The sequence below is a fragment of the Numenius arquata genome, chromosome 9 (genome assembly GCF_964106895.1).
Source record: "Numenius arquata chromosome 9, bNumArq3.hap1.1, whole genome shotgun sequence".
Classification (NCBI taxonomy): Eukaryota; Metazoa; Chordata; class Aves; order Charadriiformes; family Scolopacidae; genus Numenius; species Numenius arquata.
Window position 1 is genome coordinate 45608856 of NC_133584.1, and position 19004 is coordinate 45627859.

Sequence of the window (19004 nt, forward strand, 5' to 3'; positions counted from 1 at the left end):
AGTGTGTTGCTGTTGGACATGTTTTCTCATTTACCACAGCTGATACAAATCCAGGTCGTTTTCCCTTAAGAATACAGAATATTGGCTTTTATTAGTATTTGAGTAATAGCGGTCTAAAGTGTAGTCCACCAAGCCCCACTCTTCAGATTGCAATGATAGTTCACCAAGAATAAACCCACCACCACTGACTATGCAAACATATTTGTACTTACTGGCTTTTTGCAATAAGAGGTCTAAAATAAAAATAAGATAGTATAAAAATGAAAGCAGTTAAGATCTTGCAAGAAAAACAGCTAAGTTGCTGTTTATGGAAGATGAAATAGGTATAGTGCTGAGTTTAACCACAGGCTAAGTCTAATGTATCTGCTTGTTAGTGGCTTAGTGAGAACAACCGACTATGTTAATATTTTTAATGCTATGTAGAGTATTAGGGCTATTTAGTGTTGTGTTTCAAAGACAAGGCCGTGAGGAACCTGTAACTTTGAAGTTGGACCTACTTTGAGAGGAGAGTTGAACCAGGTAATTTCCAGACGTCCCTTCCAGCCTTAATGATTTTATGACTCTAAAGCATTAGTGAAACTAGGCTGCTTTATTAAAATATTTACCCTGTTAGTGGCTGACAACGTAATCTAATGATAAGAGCAATGCAGGTGTGATGTTAAGCTATAAAAAGTTATAATCAGTAAAGTACAAAAACATAAACCAATGGCTGTACTTTATAAATGCATGTGCAATTTGTGCAATGTAGAGAAACAATTTAAATATGAGATGTATTTGTAAGATCTCTAAATGTATATTACTTGTCTTGCTCCTATTAATGCAAAGATATTACATATAAGATAGTAGGTAAACGTGAACAGTTTTTTATATTGTTTGAGTTTATTAGACTTTTCAGTAGTTGTTTTTACTGTGCAAGCCTCTAGTATTTCCTATAATAACTTAAACATTGTTCAAATGAGCTATTTGAAAAGTTAAATTTAATTAAAGAATAGGTATTTAACTGGCTATTCTTATGTAAGTCTACAAGAACATACAGAAAATAGGAGTTTGTCTCTATCTTTAAGCGCTTACACTTTTATTTCTGTTTTTCCAGATAACATGACCAGTAATTATTGTGTCAAATGTGGTTTCTAAATAGTCTTCACCTAAGATGCCATAATGAAAGTGGTGTATTTAGCGCAACATTTTAACTTTACCAACATTTTTCTGTCCCCGTTTGAGTCCAGAAGTCTGAGTTCTGCAAAGGCAGGAGTCGCTCGGAGGACTGCACACGTACAGCTGATGATGTGTAGTTACTGGCAGGGGTTCAGCCTAGGTCCTTAGTAACCAAAAGTTATTACCATCTGATTATAACTAATTTCCAAAATGAAATGAGTCAGTCTTCTGCAAGCAGACGTGGTCACCTCTCATAAATAAATAAATATATACACACAAATACATATAAAATATATACAATATAATACAATATTTATAAATAAAATATATATTTCAGTATACACACACCAGCACAACTGAAACTAATTGCCATTCTACTTATTATTTTCCCACCCTTTTACTTCCCACAAATGTTGTGGATCTTTTAGGTTATCATTTTAAAGTGGGGATTCCAAATACTCTGGACTTCCCAATTGAAATAAACAGGAGTCTTGGCCTAGTTTGTTTCATTTTAATCAGTTAAATTTTTTCACTAATTTTCTGTGGATAATTATCAGATCATCTTTTTGTTGTACTAATCCCATATTCTCCCATTTCCTTAATTACAGGCATCAGTACCAGGACATTTCATTCTGGAACACTACAGAGACAGCCTCCCACACAATAAAGCACAGGAAGACTGAAAACAAGGTTTGTCTTTTGATGCTTAAAATTGTTTTTTAACCCTAAACCCAACTGCAAAGGTAGGAAGACATTTGGATGGAAATGTCTGGGGGGAATACAGAGAAAATTTCTGAGCAGCCAGGGATCAGGTTAGGAAGGCTAAAGCCCAGATAGAGTTAAATCTGCCAGGGGCATCAAGAAAAGCTTCTATAGGTACGTGGGTGACAAAAGGAAGACTCGGGAAAATGTGGGCCCTCTCTGAAAGGAAACAGGAGACCCGATCACCCAGAATATGGAGAAGGCTGAGGTACTCTCTGACTTTTTAGCCTCAGTCTTCACTGGCAAGGGCTCTAGCCACTCTGCCCAAGTCACAAAAGGCAAAGGCAGGGACTGGGAGAATGAGGAACTGCACACTGTAGGAGAAAACCAGGTTCAAGACCATCTAAGGAACCTGAAGGTGCGCAAGTCCATGGGCCCTGATGAGATACATCTGCAGGTCCTGAGGGAACTGGCAGATGAAGCTGCCAAGCCACTATCCATCATATTTGAGAAGTCATGGCAGTCCGGTGAAGTTCCCGCTGACTAGAAAAGGGGAAACATAACCTCCATTTTTAAAAAGGGGGAAAAAGGAAGACCTGGGGAACTACAGACCGGTCAGTCTCACCTCTGTGCCTGGCAAGGGCGTGGAGCAGATCCTCCTGGAAACCATGGTAAGGCACATGGAAAACAAGGAAGTGATTGGTGACAGCCAGCATGACTTCACTAAGGGCAAATTGTGCCTGACAAATTTCGTGGCCCTTCTATGACGGTGTTATAGCGTTGGTGGATAAGGGAAGAGTAACTGACATCATCTACCTGGACTTGTGCAAAGCATTTGACACTGTCCCACACGACATCCCTGTCTCTAAATTGGAGAAACATGGATTTGATGGATGGACCACTCAGTGGATAAGGAATTGGCTGGATGGTCACGCTGGGGTTGCAGTCAATGGCTCAAAGTCCAAGTGGTGACCACTGATAAGTGGTGTTCCTCAGGGGTTGGAACTGTGACCAGTGCTGTTGAACATCTTTGTCGGAGACATGGACAGTGGAATTGAGTGCACCCTCAGCAAGTTTGCTGACAACACCAAGCTATGTGGTGCAGTTGACACACTGGATGGAAGGGATGCCATCCAGAAGGTCCTGAACAGGCTTGAGAGGTGGGCCCATGTGAACCTCATAAAGTTCAACAAGCCCAAGTGCAAGGTCCTGCACCTGGGTCGGGGCAATCCCAAGCACAAATACAGGTTGGGCGGAGAATGGGTTGAGAGCAGCCCTGAGGAGAAGGACTTGGGGGTGCAGCAATGTGCACTAGTAGCCCAGAAAGCCAGCTGTACCCTGGGCTGCATCACAAGAATCATGGCCAGCAGGTCAAGGGAGGTGATTCTGTCCCTCTGCTCCACTCTCATGAGGCCTCCACCTGGAGTACAGTGTCCAGCTCTGGGCCACCCAACATAAAAAGGACATGGACCTGTTGGAACGAGTCCAGAGGAGCACCACCAAGATGATCAGAGGACTGGAGCACCTCTGCTATGAGAACAGGCTGAGAGAGGTGGGGTTGTTCAGCCTGGAGAAGAGAAGGCTCCAGGGAGACCTTATAGCCAGCCCATTGCAGTAGCTAAAAAGGGGCCTACAGGAGAGATGGGGAGGGGTTCTTTATCAGGGACTGCAGCGATAGGATGAGGGGTAATGGTTTTAAACTGAAAGAGGGGAGATTTACATTAGATATAAGGAGGAAATTCTTTACTGTGAAGGTGGTGAGGCACTGGAGCAGGTTGCCCAGAGAAGTTGTGGATGCACCATCCCTGGAAGTGTTCAAGACCAGGCTGGATGGGGCTTTGAGCAACCTGCTCTAGTGGAGGTGTCCCTGCCCATGGCAGGGGGGTTGGAACTCAATGATCTTTAAGGTCCCTTCCAACTCTAACTATTCTATGATTCTATGAAAACAAGTAAACAAATTACTAATAGCAATTAAGAGTTTGGGGAGTGGGTGGATGCAAATGAATATGAAAGCTGAGTGACAAGGAAGAAAACCAAAGAAAAATACATTAAACTACATCTGCTAGTTACTTTTGCCTCAATTAGGTAGGGCTGAGGCAGTTGCCCTGAACAGCAACAACCTCTCTATTGCATTTGGAAATGGAAAACATGGAAAAACTTCACAAGTCAAGGGAAAAAACAAGTAGTGACAGACAGGAAATATGCTGTTAAATGTAGGATTTTGAATTTTTGGTAATTTCTTCCACAAAGGGCCCTCAGTAGTCAGACATTCTTCATTTCTAAATGCTAAAGTTAAACTTTCTTCATTATTAGAGTAGTTTTCTTATGTACCAGTAAGATTTTTATAATCCCCATGTATTTATTGATATTGAAGGTTTTTTTCTCCTTGTCTCTTTTAGAAAATGGGATTGCTCTGCTCAGGAAAGTACTTTAGAAAGAGGAATGCAGGGTATGGCAAACAATCAACATCCCTATATCTTGTCCTTGTCTCTGGCTCCACAGGTGGCAGGGTGGAGAGAGCTCTTCCTTTTACATGAGGTGAAAAGAGTTGATTACCAGTGCCAAAAGAACACAGAACTTGTCCAAGCTTTAACATCCAAGTCAGAGTGTAGCAGACATCTACTTCAAAAGGCTCCACAAAACATTTAGTCCATAAATCTGGGCTACAAAACAGGTTTTCAGCATCCTATAACACAAAATACCTACAGAAAAAGACTGAAAGGCACAACTTCTTTTAAAAAAAAAAGCCACAAGAAGAGGTCAGGAGAGACCGGGCACTGCAGAGACCCTAGGTTTCTGCAGTAGTAGGAAGTATATAATATAAAGTTCCAGCAAGAAGCACTCTACTCCACTATCTCTTACAGAGAAGGAAATAAAACTTAGAACAGTTCTTCCAAAATGGATCCGAGAGGCAAACTCCTCCTGGGTCTCAGTTGTCCCGACCAGGATCCATCTAGTATTTGCAAATCAGATTGTGAGAAATCTCAAGGGTAAACATCCGCTTCCAGATGATAGAGGGAGTTTGTATAGTTTTCCATCAAAACAACACCAGTGTTTTATTGGTCAGTGTATTCTGCTTTTCAAAGTTCTTTATCTCATCCAGCCTCACCTCTCTTCATCGAAATGCAAGTCTTTCTAAGTTCATTCTTGTAATCCGTTCTTGTCTTAATGCTACATTCAGGTTTCTTTGGCCTTTGGTAGGTGATTTTGTTTGTAGATATGACATGAATAATGTTAATGGAGAATTATACGGGTGGGATACATGAGGTGGGAATAAAGTTTCATGTACAAACTCTGCAGCATGAGGATATGTTAATAACATGTATTTCAAAGACATGTTCAATGATAATGTTGTGCATTATCTAAATACTGATTCCAAAATTCTTAATACTCCAGATAAGGTCTGGTACTGCAAGACCACAGGCTCCCTGGCTGAGGGAGAGCAGTCGGTCAGCAAGAAGTGACGGGAAAGGAAAATTTGGCAAATGGTCAGGGAAGATTTTACTTGCCAACAACAACAACAACAACAAAATTTAAAAAAAATCCTTTGGATCACAACAGCCAGGTCATGGCCAATTTATGAACAGCAGCAAAAAGCCATCTTAACACCAGTTTAACCAACTGAGCAGGCAGTGATTTCACACCTTGGTGTGGGTTGGCACAGCGAGCCCATGTCATTTGTGTAGAAGGCACGATAATGTAGGAGTGGTCAGTAGAGTGCTGCACTTCCAGAATCTTGTTGTAGATGAGTTGTGAGGGATATTATTCAAATAGGGAAAAGAGTGTATTACCCCTGTGACTTCTTGGAGCTGTTCTTCTCAAATCTTCCTTATATTCACCCAAGCAGCTGTCTCATGCAGCTGAGAAAGCAGTTGTGAATTCCAGGCAGAGCAGATGGCAAGTCAGTTCTGAAGGTTTCACCTAAAAGATCAGCATAAAGATAGACGACTATACGGCGTTCAGTTAATCGGTGCTTGCAAGGTGATGGAATCTAGAATAGCAGGCTTGCTTTGTTATGCTGGGAGACACGTTTTCCATATTTTCTTGTCCTTATTATCAGTCATGTGCTTGCATGACTAGCTGGGGAATCAGAGACAGCTCTAATGGAAAAGAGAAATTAGGTCATCTGGTCCATCCTCACTGCCAGGGCATGACTGTTCCCTGCAGTGTATCACTTCCCACACACTTATCTTTCCAACTGTCTTTTGTAAGATGGAAATGCAATTCAGAATCCCATTTGGCTATGACTACCGGGGCTTTTGAGGGCTTATTATTTGGACAAAAATGCTTAATGAGAGACTCAGAGCTAATGATTTTTAATATATTTCAAAAACAAAAAAGCAAATCTCAGAATCTGATTCTCAGAAAAAACTTTTTAATAGAAAAATGGTGCAATATTGGGGATAATCAGGGACACTGTTTTTATTCAGACAGGAAATAGTTTCTATGACTCAATTCTACAAATTAAACAATAGGTTTCCTGCTAAAGAATCAAACAGCTAGTTCAGTAAGTAGTTTAGGAAGCAGCCAGTACTCGTGATGCTCTGAGCAGACCCTCATCAGGAGACTCGGCACTAGTGCTAGCTGACTGCAGGTATGCGAGGTTGCCTTGAGACATTACTTAAGTGCTTGGATCCCCATCCTTCAGTAGAACATCTCAATGTGCAAATACTCGGACTGTACAGAGCAAGACTGGTTTATTAAGGGAAAAAAATGAACAAACACAAATGGAAAAACAGTGACAGAACTTACACGTAAGGAAATGGCAAACTACTTCCCCTTCAGCAGCTTTAGCGTTACTAGCTTCCATGCTGACTGCAAATGAGAATAACCCCCATCTTTTACCCCTTGACTACATCACCACACTCATCGAGTAAGTCCAATGGTTTGATTTAGGAAGTGGCAGTCCAAATATTTCCCTATGGGTCGATCTCCTTTCCTCAAGGACCTGTTTGCTTGGCGTCACCAGGAGGTGCCACCATGTCATTTGGTTTAAGGATTCACTTTGCTAAATTAGGCAGGGATTCTCCAAACTCTACTCAGCTTTGCTATAGCATTCCCTTTTGCCACCAAATTCTCAGCCTTCTCTGTCTTCACAGGCTCATCTACATCAGTTCTTGTAGTTTTTAGACCATCAGCCTTTACTGGGGAATTTTGTTAGCACTGCACCCTGCAGCAACATTTTCACTGGAGAGGACCCAAGAGCATTTAAGAAACTTCAGCTGAAATACAGCAGTTCAGAAAAAAGCTCATCATGAAAAAATGAGTAATTTCTTCTCTAGAACTTATCTGAAAAGATCACAACCACTGCAACCTCAAATACAAGTGCATGTACACCTTTTTCCCTTCTCCAGCAGAGGAAGAAGACTGCTCCCTTCTCAGGTGCTTCTGAGTTCAGGAATTGAACAGGTTATTCTCTACAGCTGCCGTATTAAATCTACAAATTAATCCACGTAAGCTTTTCCTTTTGTCTCCAGCAAATTAGACTCACGACTACAAACAGATGACAAGGTTATTCCATCTCTATTATAAACCCAGAAGTCACTGTCAAGTTCTTATCTTATGCTACTCATCTTTTAAAGTGCATGAGAGCACTCTGCCTTTCATTTTTTTAAATAAATAATGCTTGACCTTTAAAAGAGTTTTAGGGCTTTACCCCATGTTTTCAGGTAGTTTTTGAAGCACAAGGCCGGTTACCAAAGGTTGTCAACAAGTCATCAGTCATGAAAGCAGGGTTAGCATTTCAGGTGTGGCCTCCTTGGGACGTGACTTTTCTGGATGTTTGTGTATGTAATACTCTCCACAGCAAGGCTGTACAGCTTTACTGTAATAAAAATAACAATTAAATCCACTCTGACATGACAATTTTTGTTGGTTTTCTTGAAGTAACAGGTTTCTGGACTCCACTTGATGAGGAACCATGTGATTACTAACAGAAGAACACACGAAATGACAGTGCTTTTGTGGGTGTAGCAATTTCATACTGTAAGAGAAAACCAAAAACCATTCCAGTATTACAAATCCACTGAGCAGTCAATTTATTTTATTTCCTATTATTTTTCCTGCTAGACTGTTTGATTCTAGTGATTTATTAATTAGTAATGAGGCCTGCCTAGTTGTCTTGACAAGTGAAATTTAGAGTCAAGGAATAAAGTTCCAGGATGCTGATATTGATTTTATATTTGCATCTGCCTGGAAAAAAAAAAATGCTATGTTACATTTAGAAGGCTTGAGCATCTTTTTAAAACTGAAGCTCCTTTCACAAGAATGATCCACCCTTTCTTCTCTGGTTCTAGTTGGACAAAGATAGCATTTGCAATTGACCCATCAATCAAGACAGACAGATAAGTAACATTTCCTGTCAATAACTATCAACTTTTATATTTTATGACAATGAAGTAACAAGCGAGCTGCCTTTATAAAGGGCAGCAGTTTGGAAAAAGAAAATAAAGCGTTTCTTTCTTCCAAATGTCAGTGTCCATGCTGTTAAAGATCATTCTATTAGGCAACCAAAATGAGAATTTACAGATTCCTCCTTCCTCAGCTGCTTTTTCCCTTTGCAATATAGATCCTGTGCACACACACCCCAAAGCAAAATGGCCTCCTTGCCTACCAAATAATTATTAACAAAATACAAATCTAACTGTTGCAGACATCTATGAACAGAATCCCCACTAAAATCAGCAAAACTTTGAGCAAAAGAATGTGCAGCGTTAGGACCTGCCTCTGAAAACCAGTTACTGTTACAGATATTGTGAAGCTCTGCAATTCCTGACATCCCTGCACACCCCAAGAGGTTCCTGGAGCACTGGGATCTATTAATCCAAGGTTTTTCTCTGTGCATCCCTCCTGACAGCTGAATGCTTGCTGGGTTTTAGCCCACAAGCAGCACTGACACAAAAACAAGTGGGTATAAACTGGCTAAGACTAAGCTTTTTATTTGGATTTCAAGCTATCAGCAGGGTGAGGACCTGGAACAGGCTTCCAGTAGCAAAGGAAGAAAAGGAGCTAAATATAAGGCTTGATAAACACACTGTGTGGTGACTGTGATGGGACTGAGTGGGATGTGATGATCCAGGGGGTCTCCTCCACTCTTATTTTAAGTACATAAACCACGGCATACGTTGTCCCACTTTGAAGCAAAATTCTCTTAATTGGTTAGGTTGGCACACTTACGGCTTTCTTCTCCATAAGACCCATTCATATTATTATTACTATAAATTCATATCGTTATTTATCAAAGCTGCTGGTTTTGAACCACATTCTACAGCTCCAGAGGTACCCGTGCACTCTTGATACAGAACAACACATAAATGTATTGCCTTGTTGCTTGTAGACAAATACAGCGCCACATACATGGGGCTAATAAACATCTTCTCAGCCTTCACCACAGAGGAGACCTTCATGCCTCTGCGTGTCCATGCATCACTGGGTGTTTAAAGTGACAAAATATTTTGAGTTCTTTCCGCTTTAGAGGTAGTAGAGACTAGTAGAGTCTAGTCTAGTTTAGACTAGTAGAGACTCTCTTCCTTTTTTTATTCTCTTGCCTCCCAGTGCCATCATCTACCTGTACCTTCTCCCCTCCAGGGTCCTGTACACCTTGCATCTGGGTGCAGAGACCATCCCCTCCTATAAGTATTTTCAAGGTGCAAGATATTAGAACCGTGCGTACCTTCAAGAACAACACATCTTCGCCAACCACACAGCCTGCCCAGCCCTCGCCCCAGATCCTTAGAAGGAGGGGGTGGCAATGAAGAGCAAGGCCAAGGACAGCTGGAGCGGAGCGGAGCAGGAGAGTGACCAGAACACCAGAAACACGTTTGTAGGAACAGAAGTTTTATGGAGAAGTAGTTCTGAACTCAGCTGGTAAGTAATTAAAAGAGTGGGCCTAACAAAAGCCATCGTGCCGTCTCCCACCGAGTATTACCGAAATTGTCACAGATGGGATGAAAACTGCGGGAAGGGATAAGATGGAAACGTGGAGCCAATTAAACTGCCTCTGGCTGTAGTAGCGTACACAAACTTCTCTAGTGACGCTTAGGTACCGCTTGAGAAGATCCTCCTTTGCCTCCCACTGATAAAAACATCAAAACTCAAGCACAAACTCAACAGTGGCGTGAGAGGAACAGAGTTTCCTCTTGACGCAGTATTTACTGGGCACTAACATTTATTTAACGCATTTTGGCATAGCTACGTATTAACAAATATATATACTTTGAAGCCTCAGAATGAAAATAGATCTTGCGTGGGTCCCTCAAACTAATGCTAATACTGTTTGCATAAAATCCTACTGAAGACCTGATCTGTGGAAACCGAGTTATATTCTCAAGGTACTGTATTTAAATTGATTAATTCTAACATTAAAGGTGAATTAAGTGATGAATGAAGTTCACCGACTACTGAAACCTTTTAAATCAGAGAGCAAGATCTTGTTCAGACCATTTATTCCCATCAAATTAGCGGTATAAATGGAATTTAAACCACCTACACATTAAAACCAATGGAAATTACGCTAACTGAGCCAAAGCAGCTTTTTATGGCAGTTTGGATTTTTCAGAAGGGATGAGAGCGCAGCAAAACCCTGATTCTGCCATTTTATAAAATAGCCCCAAAGCGTCCTGCTGCCTCCCAGCTCCCGTTGGCGTAGTGTGTTCCGGGAGCAGAAACTCAAGCGTTTTCTAATCTAAATTTAACTGGGCTGATTCCCGCATCCTGTACTACCCGGGCTGCCGTATCTCCACACACACACACACACACACACCCCTCATCTCTTTGGAAAACTGAGTTATGTGAAGAGTGTTATAATGTACAGCTTTGTTACTGCTGTCACTGCCGAGACCAAACTATATCGCTCCTTGGCTGTAACACACCGGTTTTCCTTAGAGAATGCAATTTAAGTAACTTAGGGCATAGAAACAAACATCTCTTCTCCCTCTCCTTTTCCTCCCTCTCTTACAGGGCTGTAACAAGCCCCTTTTATTATTTCTAACAGATTTACAGCACATCTGAAATACCCAGCGTCTGCTGAGCAATAACAAGATCAGCAGCCATTCGGAATTTGAAGCCAAGGCCTAAAAAAATCCCAAACAGGTTTTACAAACCATCCTTTTGTTTCCAGAAGTAGAGGGATTTTACAATTATGACGATCACAACAGCAGGAATGAGGGTTTAACTAAGCGAAGAGATTGGACAACTGAGGATATAATTTGCAATAAAAAAAGCTTATGAGCCACTTCCAATGGCATTTACAGAATCTCAGCTCGGGGATTCTTACCCTGATGTCAACTCACAGATCCTCCACCACAGACAAACTTCCCTTAAATAAGTTTGAAAATACAGAAATTTAAGTTTTAAAATACTCGATCACGTGCTTTGAGGCTACACTTGGTTATCAGAGATGTACTCATGTCTGCTTATTGATTTAAGGATCCTGGCGGAAGACGACAAAGGCATTCCTCGGGCATGCTGGAGCCTTTGCAGCGTAGTGGAAAATATCATGGCAGGGATCCAAAGCTGGTACTAACATTTCACCCTTCCCACACTGGTATTTTATTCATCTGAAAGCCGGCCAAGCTGTAATTGCTGGAGCTTTCGGCAGTCGCGTCATCTAGCTACGCTCACACAGGAGAGGGCAGTTAGTTCTTGTGACAGAAATCTGGGATTTCAGCTGTAGAATTGGGATCTCAGCTGTAGAATTGGGATCTCAAGCGTGTAGCCTTCCAGAACCACTGGGAATAAATTGCAAAGTTTGTCTTTTTCCTACATATGATGATTTATTGGCCCAATTTACCCTCTTGGTTTGATATGGAAGATGAGTTTAGGTGACATCAGACCATTTCTCAGACATATTTAGGACATGACTATTACTTTGGAAACCACACTAACATTCAAAACAGTGTATTTTCCATGCTCATGTCAATTCTGGTTACCCAAATCAACATTCCTATTGGCTTTTTTTTGTTTGTTTGGGTTTTTTTTTTTTTTGTTTTGGTTTTGGTTTTGTGTGTGTGTGTGTGTGTGTGTGTGTGTGTGTGTGTGTATCCAAGTAAAAGCCTTTCAAAAAAATAATACCCCCCAAAAAACCACCAAAACATCCCCCCCAAAAAAACACCAAAACATCCCCACAACCCCGAACTTACTCTCATCTCCCTACACTGCTTTGTACTGCATGGAAGTCATATGCAAAGTAGCAAGTGCTCTATTTGTTTTACAGAATCATAAAATAATCCATCATCTGCTATAAGCTGCCTGCTCTCACACCCAGAACACTGCAACTGGACTTAGAGAAGAGGAGGCGGTGGCAGCGTGTTTGTGACAGTAGTCATTTCAATGAAGATTCTGAGAAATTAGGTACAAAACTCCATGTTTTGCTGCTGAACTGAGTTGTAACACAAATGCCTCAAAAAAGGAAGAGGCTTAGCCTGAAGTACCAGCTCCACCATCACCCATCTGGCACAACAGTCGGAACTCTTTTTTCTTAATATTCTGAAAGTACTAACAAGGAAGTCGAAGTGATCCATGCACTACTGTGAAATTGGTTGAAGAGGTTAAGACAGTAACTCTGCCCCACAGGATTTACTGCAGACAACCATATTCAGCACCCGAATATCCCCCCCTTAACCTAACGAGCCATATTGTTTTACTGAGGTCTCTAGGATTGCATTGTCAATGACATGTCTGGCCTGGATGCGAGGTGTTGGTCTGTCCAGTGTTTTTCCTAAGCTGTGGGGCAGGTCCTCCTGAGGTGGGGCAACACACAACTAAGTGCAAATTATCTCCTGGAGCTGGAAACCATAATACCACATGAATGCACCTAATTAGTCTGGGTATTGTACTAATAATGGAAATTTACCTGGGGGGAGGGAGGGGGGAAGACACAATACACTAGGGAAAAGAATTTAGGGAATTACAGTCTATTCTTTTTTTGTACCATCATCCTATTCCCCTGCACCTTTCGCTCCCTCCCCCCTCCAAAACAATACATCTCTTTGGCCAAATTCTGGAAGTAACAGTACTGAGGAAAGGCGATGCTGCACTCATTACTATTAAAGTTCAAGAGCTGACGTTGCGGTTTCAAGATTCATTTTTTTTTCACAAAATGTAGATGCAGTGAACAAGAGACAGCCAGAATCTCCCCAGCTTGACAGACATTAGAAAAAGCATGTAATAAATTAAGCTACAATCTAGCTACAAGGCCCAGATGCTGTTCCTGTAAGGAAAACTGACAACTCTCTCGACAAGCTGCAAAAGAAAGGAAACAAGAGAACAGCGTTTGCTGACAGCGTAGTGCAAGCCGAGACAGTACTCCAGAGGACAGCAGAGAAAGCAAACCCTTAAACAAGCAGATAAAACTGACTGCTCACACGTCAGGACCCAAACATCTTCACTAGAGAATGACAGCACTTAGGAGTTGAAAACCTTTATGAAACAAATAAAGGATCAATAAGAAATGCATGGGGGAAGGGAAGAAATTATGAAACCAAAACACCGATTAAGAAGCATATGAGTTTATGTAGAATCCTGCCACACAATACTTTGACAGCAATTCAAAGTGACTGCATGAAGAAAATGGAATTGATACAATTTTTTTTTTTTTTAAAAAAGCAATGCATGTCAATTGAAGCACATAATCTCAACAGTTTTATTGTAGGAACACTTGTTGTGCACACCCAAAGAATGAACAAAAACATGGAAGGTGAAAGATGTACCATCAGAAGCCTGCAAGGACTAGTAATATGTCCTTTTTCATAATGTCATAATCCTGTCTAGCCAGGACACTAATAGAAGTTAAATATTTTCAAAAACCCACCAACATTGGAAACTAAGAGGTAGAGGCTTAGGAAAAAACTCTTAAGTGATCTAGGGGGAAGGGAAAAGGGGGGGGGGGAGAGGAAAAAAAAAAAAAGGAGAAAGAAAAAGCAAAGCAATGTATTACTACAAAAAGCTCCAAAAAACTGGGGGAAACAGTAATACTAAAAGCAGTCTAAGAACAACAGAAAGCAGGTTATGATGTGGCAGCACACAAACTAATGTTCTAGAGCAGGACAAATTCCTCTGCATTTCTAAAAGTGTAGCTGGAATACTGTAATAATAATGATGACCATCAGAAAAAATACAACAGAAGGACAAATCAGAGAATTTCAAGAGATTACCAAAAAAAAAGGCATAATTTAGATAAGAAGATTTGCAAGCCATGGAAGAATATCCAGAAAGTGGCTATTTTTTCTTAGGTCATTATTAAGGTGAAGCCATTAGCTCAAGTAGATTTAGTTATTAAGAAGTCCACATGTCAGGTTAACTACAAAAAGTTATGCAGATATTTTCATAAAATGCACATTGTTCAAATATGAAATGAGTTGATTTAAGAGCAGACTTTTTAAAAGTATGCACTAGATTTGCGAAAGACACTTCTAGCACAAGATACTTACATTTAAAGTTTAGCCCTTAAGCGATTACATGGAATTGTTACAAGTCAACGGTAAGTGGTTTATAAAATGTAATTTTATTTAATGTTACTTTGCTGTTACAGAGGGCATAACATTTTCACAAGGCTTTTTTGGGACTACAGTCAATGATTAGCAACACACAATAGTGGTCCAAACTCTCTAAATAACAATCACTGGACAAACTTGACACCTTCTCACATGTGCACAAACCTGCATGGAAAAGTACTAAATTTTATACTTGGACATGTGAACTTCAATTGGTTTTCCCATTCCAGTGTATTAAGAAAGGACATGCACTTTAGTCTGCCAAAAAGCACTGCCTGTACCCCGGCAGTAACATGCTGCTTCTAGTACATAGTAAAGTGAATACCAGAACTACAAAGGCAGGAGTGTAAGTGAACTTTTATTGGGAAGGGATATCAACTTAAACAGCAGCAACTGAAGATTAAGAGAAGCCCCTGTTATCGAACGCACAAGCTTCTGTATTACATGATACAGGAAGCATCTCAATTTGTCATTTTCCCAACTAGAAATGCACAACCTGATCTGGCCCAATACTTCCATATTCCTACTGAAAAGAATACACAGTAGCATGTGAAAGTCAATTATGGAAAGGAAACCCTGCAGAATAAGAAGGGAATGTGGAGAATTAAAAGCTATGTGGAACACTCTTTAGTTGCAATTAACTACATTTTCATCTTACTGTAATACAAAACACAGTCAACTGGCAGGAACTGGTTCAGATTTGTTTTTAAATACCAGGTACACTTTAGTCCGCTACATAAGTGTTTGGAAGTTACTTATGTTTATATGAAATGAAGCTATTAATACTTTTCTACAGCAGTAACCGCACACCAGGAAGGCCAGGACAAACACAAATCAAGGAATGGAGTTTTCCCAAAGCTGCAGTGTGAAAAGACTATAAATTGATTTCCATACACATGGATGGGTTTTCTTTGCTATAGGAAATCCAAGTGGAGCTATAAGGAATGGAGACGTGTAAAAAGGTTTCTTGAGAAGGAAAGGGAGAATGATGCCCCACACGCAGTTTAGTTTTCTGCACCTTCTGCAGCATCACATTCTTCTCCTGCACTGTCTGATGTCCATAACTAGAAAGAAAAGAAAAACAGTGTCAGCTTTCAGAAGTGCAGCTTTACTCCTAAAAAGGGACAACTATTGGCTGTATAGAAACAATAACGAATTAGATTTAAGGATGTCTACAGAGGACCAGTGCAGTGGAGCTGTACAACCCTGGTTTCCAGCACTTGCTTGGCGAGAGGAAATAGTTCCACACACACAGGGCACCGCTGGCTCTGCACCTCTGGTATCGGAGGCAGAGCAGAGACTGCTCTAAACAGGGCCAGACTTTGTGCCTAACAGCAAGATACGTCATCCATCCTATAGCGTTCAGCAGCTCTGAACGGCAGCTTCACAAGGAACAGCAATTTCAAAAGCAGCAGTCTGAATCTTGACATGAAGACTACTATTTTGGTTATTGAAGCTAAGCTTTTTATAGCGCTAATAAAAGACATTTCTACTGAAGGAGTATTGCAAAATAATAAATGTTGCTGTAATTTTAAATGCAGTGAATATCCAGAGAGGATATTCCCCCCAAAATTGCCTTAATTACATACTTTAATATAACCTAGTGGCTCCATTAGGCTCTTTTCTTCCACAGGTAATCATTATAATACATGCTCGAACATCAACTGATTCTCTTCTTCGCACATCGAAATTCTGGATATTTTCTTTTAAATGAAAATCAGGAAAATGAATAAAGCAAGCTGCACTGGATGTACAACAGGAAAGACATTTTATTTCTGAGGCAGTCATCAAAAGGTTTGAGTAAGAATCCCTGACAGATCATGGACTGCTATTTTTTGACTCCTTGGCCTACCTTGTTTATGTTAAGACAGCTAAATGCACCTTCTCTCCCTGCACCGAAAAGGCCAGCAAACACAAGAATATCAGCTACCCAAGCTGTTCTTGTAGATTACACAACATGAAGTTTCTGACACCAACTTACACTACATTAAAACTAAATTATGAAAAGCTGTAATCAGGTAAACAGCCCGAACCAGTGCTATGTTTTGCACTAGAGCAAAATAGGGGTTTTGTTTCATTAGAAATTCAGTCTAACTAAGCAAACGCACGGATACAGAACCAGATAGTACATAAAAAGGCAACTTACTGTTAGGTTGTCTCTAAGCAACTGCATGATGAGAGTACTGTCTTTGTATGAGTCTTCGTTCAGTGTATCAAGTTCTGCAATAGCCTCATCAAACGCCTAGAATAATTAAACCATCATTAGTCCTTCTATTAACTGATCATTAAACAACTAGAAGCTAAACCCATGAGTAAAACTAGCTTAAAAAGAAAAAAAAAGTAACATTAGAAGTTAGTGACCTGAATGGCTCTATTTTGCAATAGAAACATAATAAAGGCATAATACAAGCTTGTCATGCTGCTGAAAATTTAAGTCACGTTGTAAATAGAGCCTGCTTGTACCCCTTTAGTCCCACTAACAATAGAAGTTTGGAAGCCAGACACATTAAATAGGATAATTTCCTGCATAAACTCCAGGATATAATAACTCATATTATTTTAAGCATAAACTCTCTTCTACTGTCCCTGCAGGCATACAGGTGAAAAAAGTAACTTACTGTCTTTGCCAGTGTGCAGGCAAGCTCAGGATTGTTGAGAATCTCATAATAAAATACAGAGAAGTTAAGAGCTAGACCCAAGCGAATTGGATGTGTTGGCTGCATCTCCTTCTTGCTGATATCAAATGCCTCCTGATAAGCTCCCTGTGAGTTTTCTATTGTTTCTGTTAAAAGAATGAGAAACATTAAGGGTTTTTTTTTTTGTTTGGCTATTTTTTAAAAAGATATGACTATTTAAAGTACTCCATTAGTAGCAGACTGAACGATCCTCTATTTAAGCCCACTCTTAGCAAAACACTGCACTTACTTTAATCAAGGTAATTATTTTAAACCCATTTTAAGTACAGCTGCCACACTGACAAAATACAGGGAGCAAATTACGCTACTGCAGAGCACAGGTATTCAAAAGACAGATAAACACACAGAAGTTAATAAATACAAACATCCAAGATTACTATATTACCACAATGACCTTTGATACTTTAGGTACAAAAAAAACCCCCAAATCCCACAACAAAAATGCATGCATTGCTTTTCCCGCAGGACTCCTGCTTCATTCCTTGCACAGGATGGACATGCTAGCGTGAGTCGGGTGTGCCGAGCAAAGACAGCTGTCTGTATGGCCCTACTTCTTCCTGAGAAAGTTCGGAAGGCATGTACTGCATGTTCCTGAAAAACCGAGAGTCTGCCTCCAAAAAGTGGGTGTAGACAAGTCAAGATAAAAAAAACGACCAAGGTCGTGCCCAAAATAACTGGGAGAAATACCACAGAGAAAAGAGGTTACCAGGCCAGAGTGAATACTTTAAGAGTGCTACGTATAGTCTATTCCAGATTCTCTTCCAATAGACAATCAAAGAGCCAACAGCCACCCTAACCACACCTGCAGAACGGAAGGAGACTGCAGGAAAAGAAAGGCCATTGTCAGAGCCCAGAATACAGCTCTCTGAGGGAGCTAATACCATAATTGCTCTAGAAAGTCCTGGGAAAAAAAAGTTTGGTAAGTAAAATCTGTTAAGTATTCAAGTCACAACACAGACTTGGGGTTTTCAGTATCCACCTGAGAACAGGTGAAAAGAGGCAAAAATCCTAGCAATGCAGGAAATAAATTAGCTTATAACTACATAAAATATATTTGAAGCTGAGAAAATAAACAGATGCTTAGAGGTGGAACATCAGAAAAGCTTCAAGTAAAGCTCCTAGAAGTTTGTGAGAAGTCAGGCTCAGGACGTAGGCACAGTGATGCAGGTAAGCTGTGACCTCCCAGCAAAACCCCAACATCTGCTAATAAGTCATCAATCAGTCCCTCTTCTGCAGTAAGCACCACCTCAGCGTGTGTATCATTTTAAATGCAGCCTTTTTAGCCAAGATAAACTGGCATTTCTCTGCTCAGACAAGCCCACAGATTTGTAATTGTTGCTCGAGACAAAATATAAATCAGATTATCATTGTGAAAGCCAAAGACAAGTGGTCTCTGCTACACTTGGACCTGCTGTTGTCATTCGAATCAGGCAGAGGGTTAAGTGCTTCTGAATGCAACTCATGGAGTTTTACACTATTTTGCACATTTTCATCTTTCAACTTAAATGCTCTTACAATACAAGGAGACCTACAAAGCCTTTATTTGAGTGACATCAGCTCTGTCCTCCCACTTTGTAATTCAATCGGTTTAAACCGGCCAACACTGTCAGATGCCAACCACACCCAACCCAAAGGGACAGTCACTTCAGCGTCCTGCCCGCTCCAACAGTCCATCTCCTTTCTGTGTCATGGCACCACTCCAGGACTAATTTTAGTTTGTTATGTAGAAATGTATCACTAGCTTATGCCACACCAGGAGTTTTTAACATCACAACAGTATCTGGGCACCTTGAAAGACATTTCTAATACTTAATTCAATACAGGCCCCGAATAGAGAGTTAAAATCTTCCCCAGAAGGGCTTCCTGAGGTACTTACAACCACCTTTGCACATGTTCTAACTTCTAGGAATTTTCTACATTCTCAGGATGCCCAGTATCAAGTGACAGTACCAGCTGCAAA

The 19004-nt window shown here is 40.5% G+C and overlaps 1 protein-coding gene across 2 annotated transcripts in view; it reads right to left on the bottom strand.

Annotated features, from left to right (window-relative positions):
* Positions 1 to 12757: 12757 nt before the first annotated feature.
* YWHAQ (tyrosine 3-monooxygenase/tryptophan 5-monooxygenase activation protein theta) overlaps positions 12758 to 19004 on the bottom strand; it is a 29569-nt gene continuing 23322 nt past the window's right edge. The window contains exons 4-6 of one of the 2 annotated variants that reach the window (XM_074153996.1): positions 16967 to 17130; positions 16495 to 16590; positions 12758 to 15412 (exon numbers count right to left, since the gene is read on the bottom strand). In XM_074153996.1, the coding sequence (XP_074010097.1) occupies positions 15353 to 15412; positions 16495 to 16590; positions 16967 to 17130 (320 nt within the window). In that variant the 3' untranslated portion in view covers positions 12758 to 15352. The remainder of the gene's footprint in view (positions 15413 to 16494; positions 16591 to 16966; positions 17131 to 19004) is intronic. The other variant, XM_074153995.1, reaches the window with a different exon arrangement.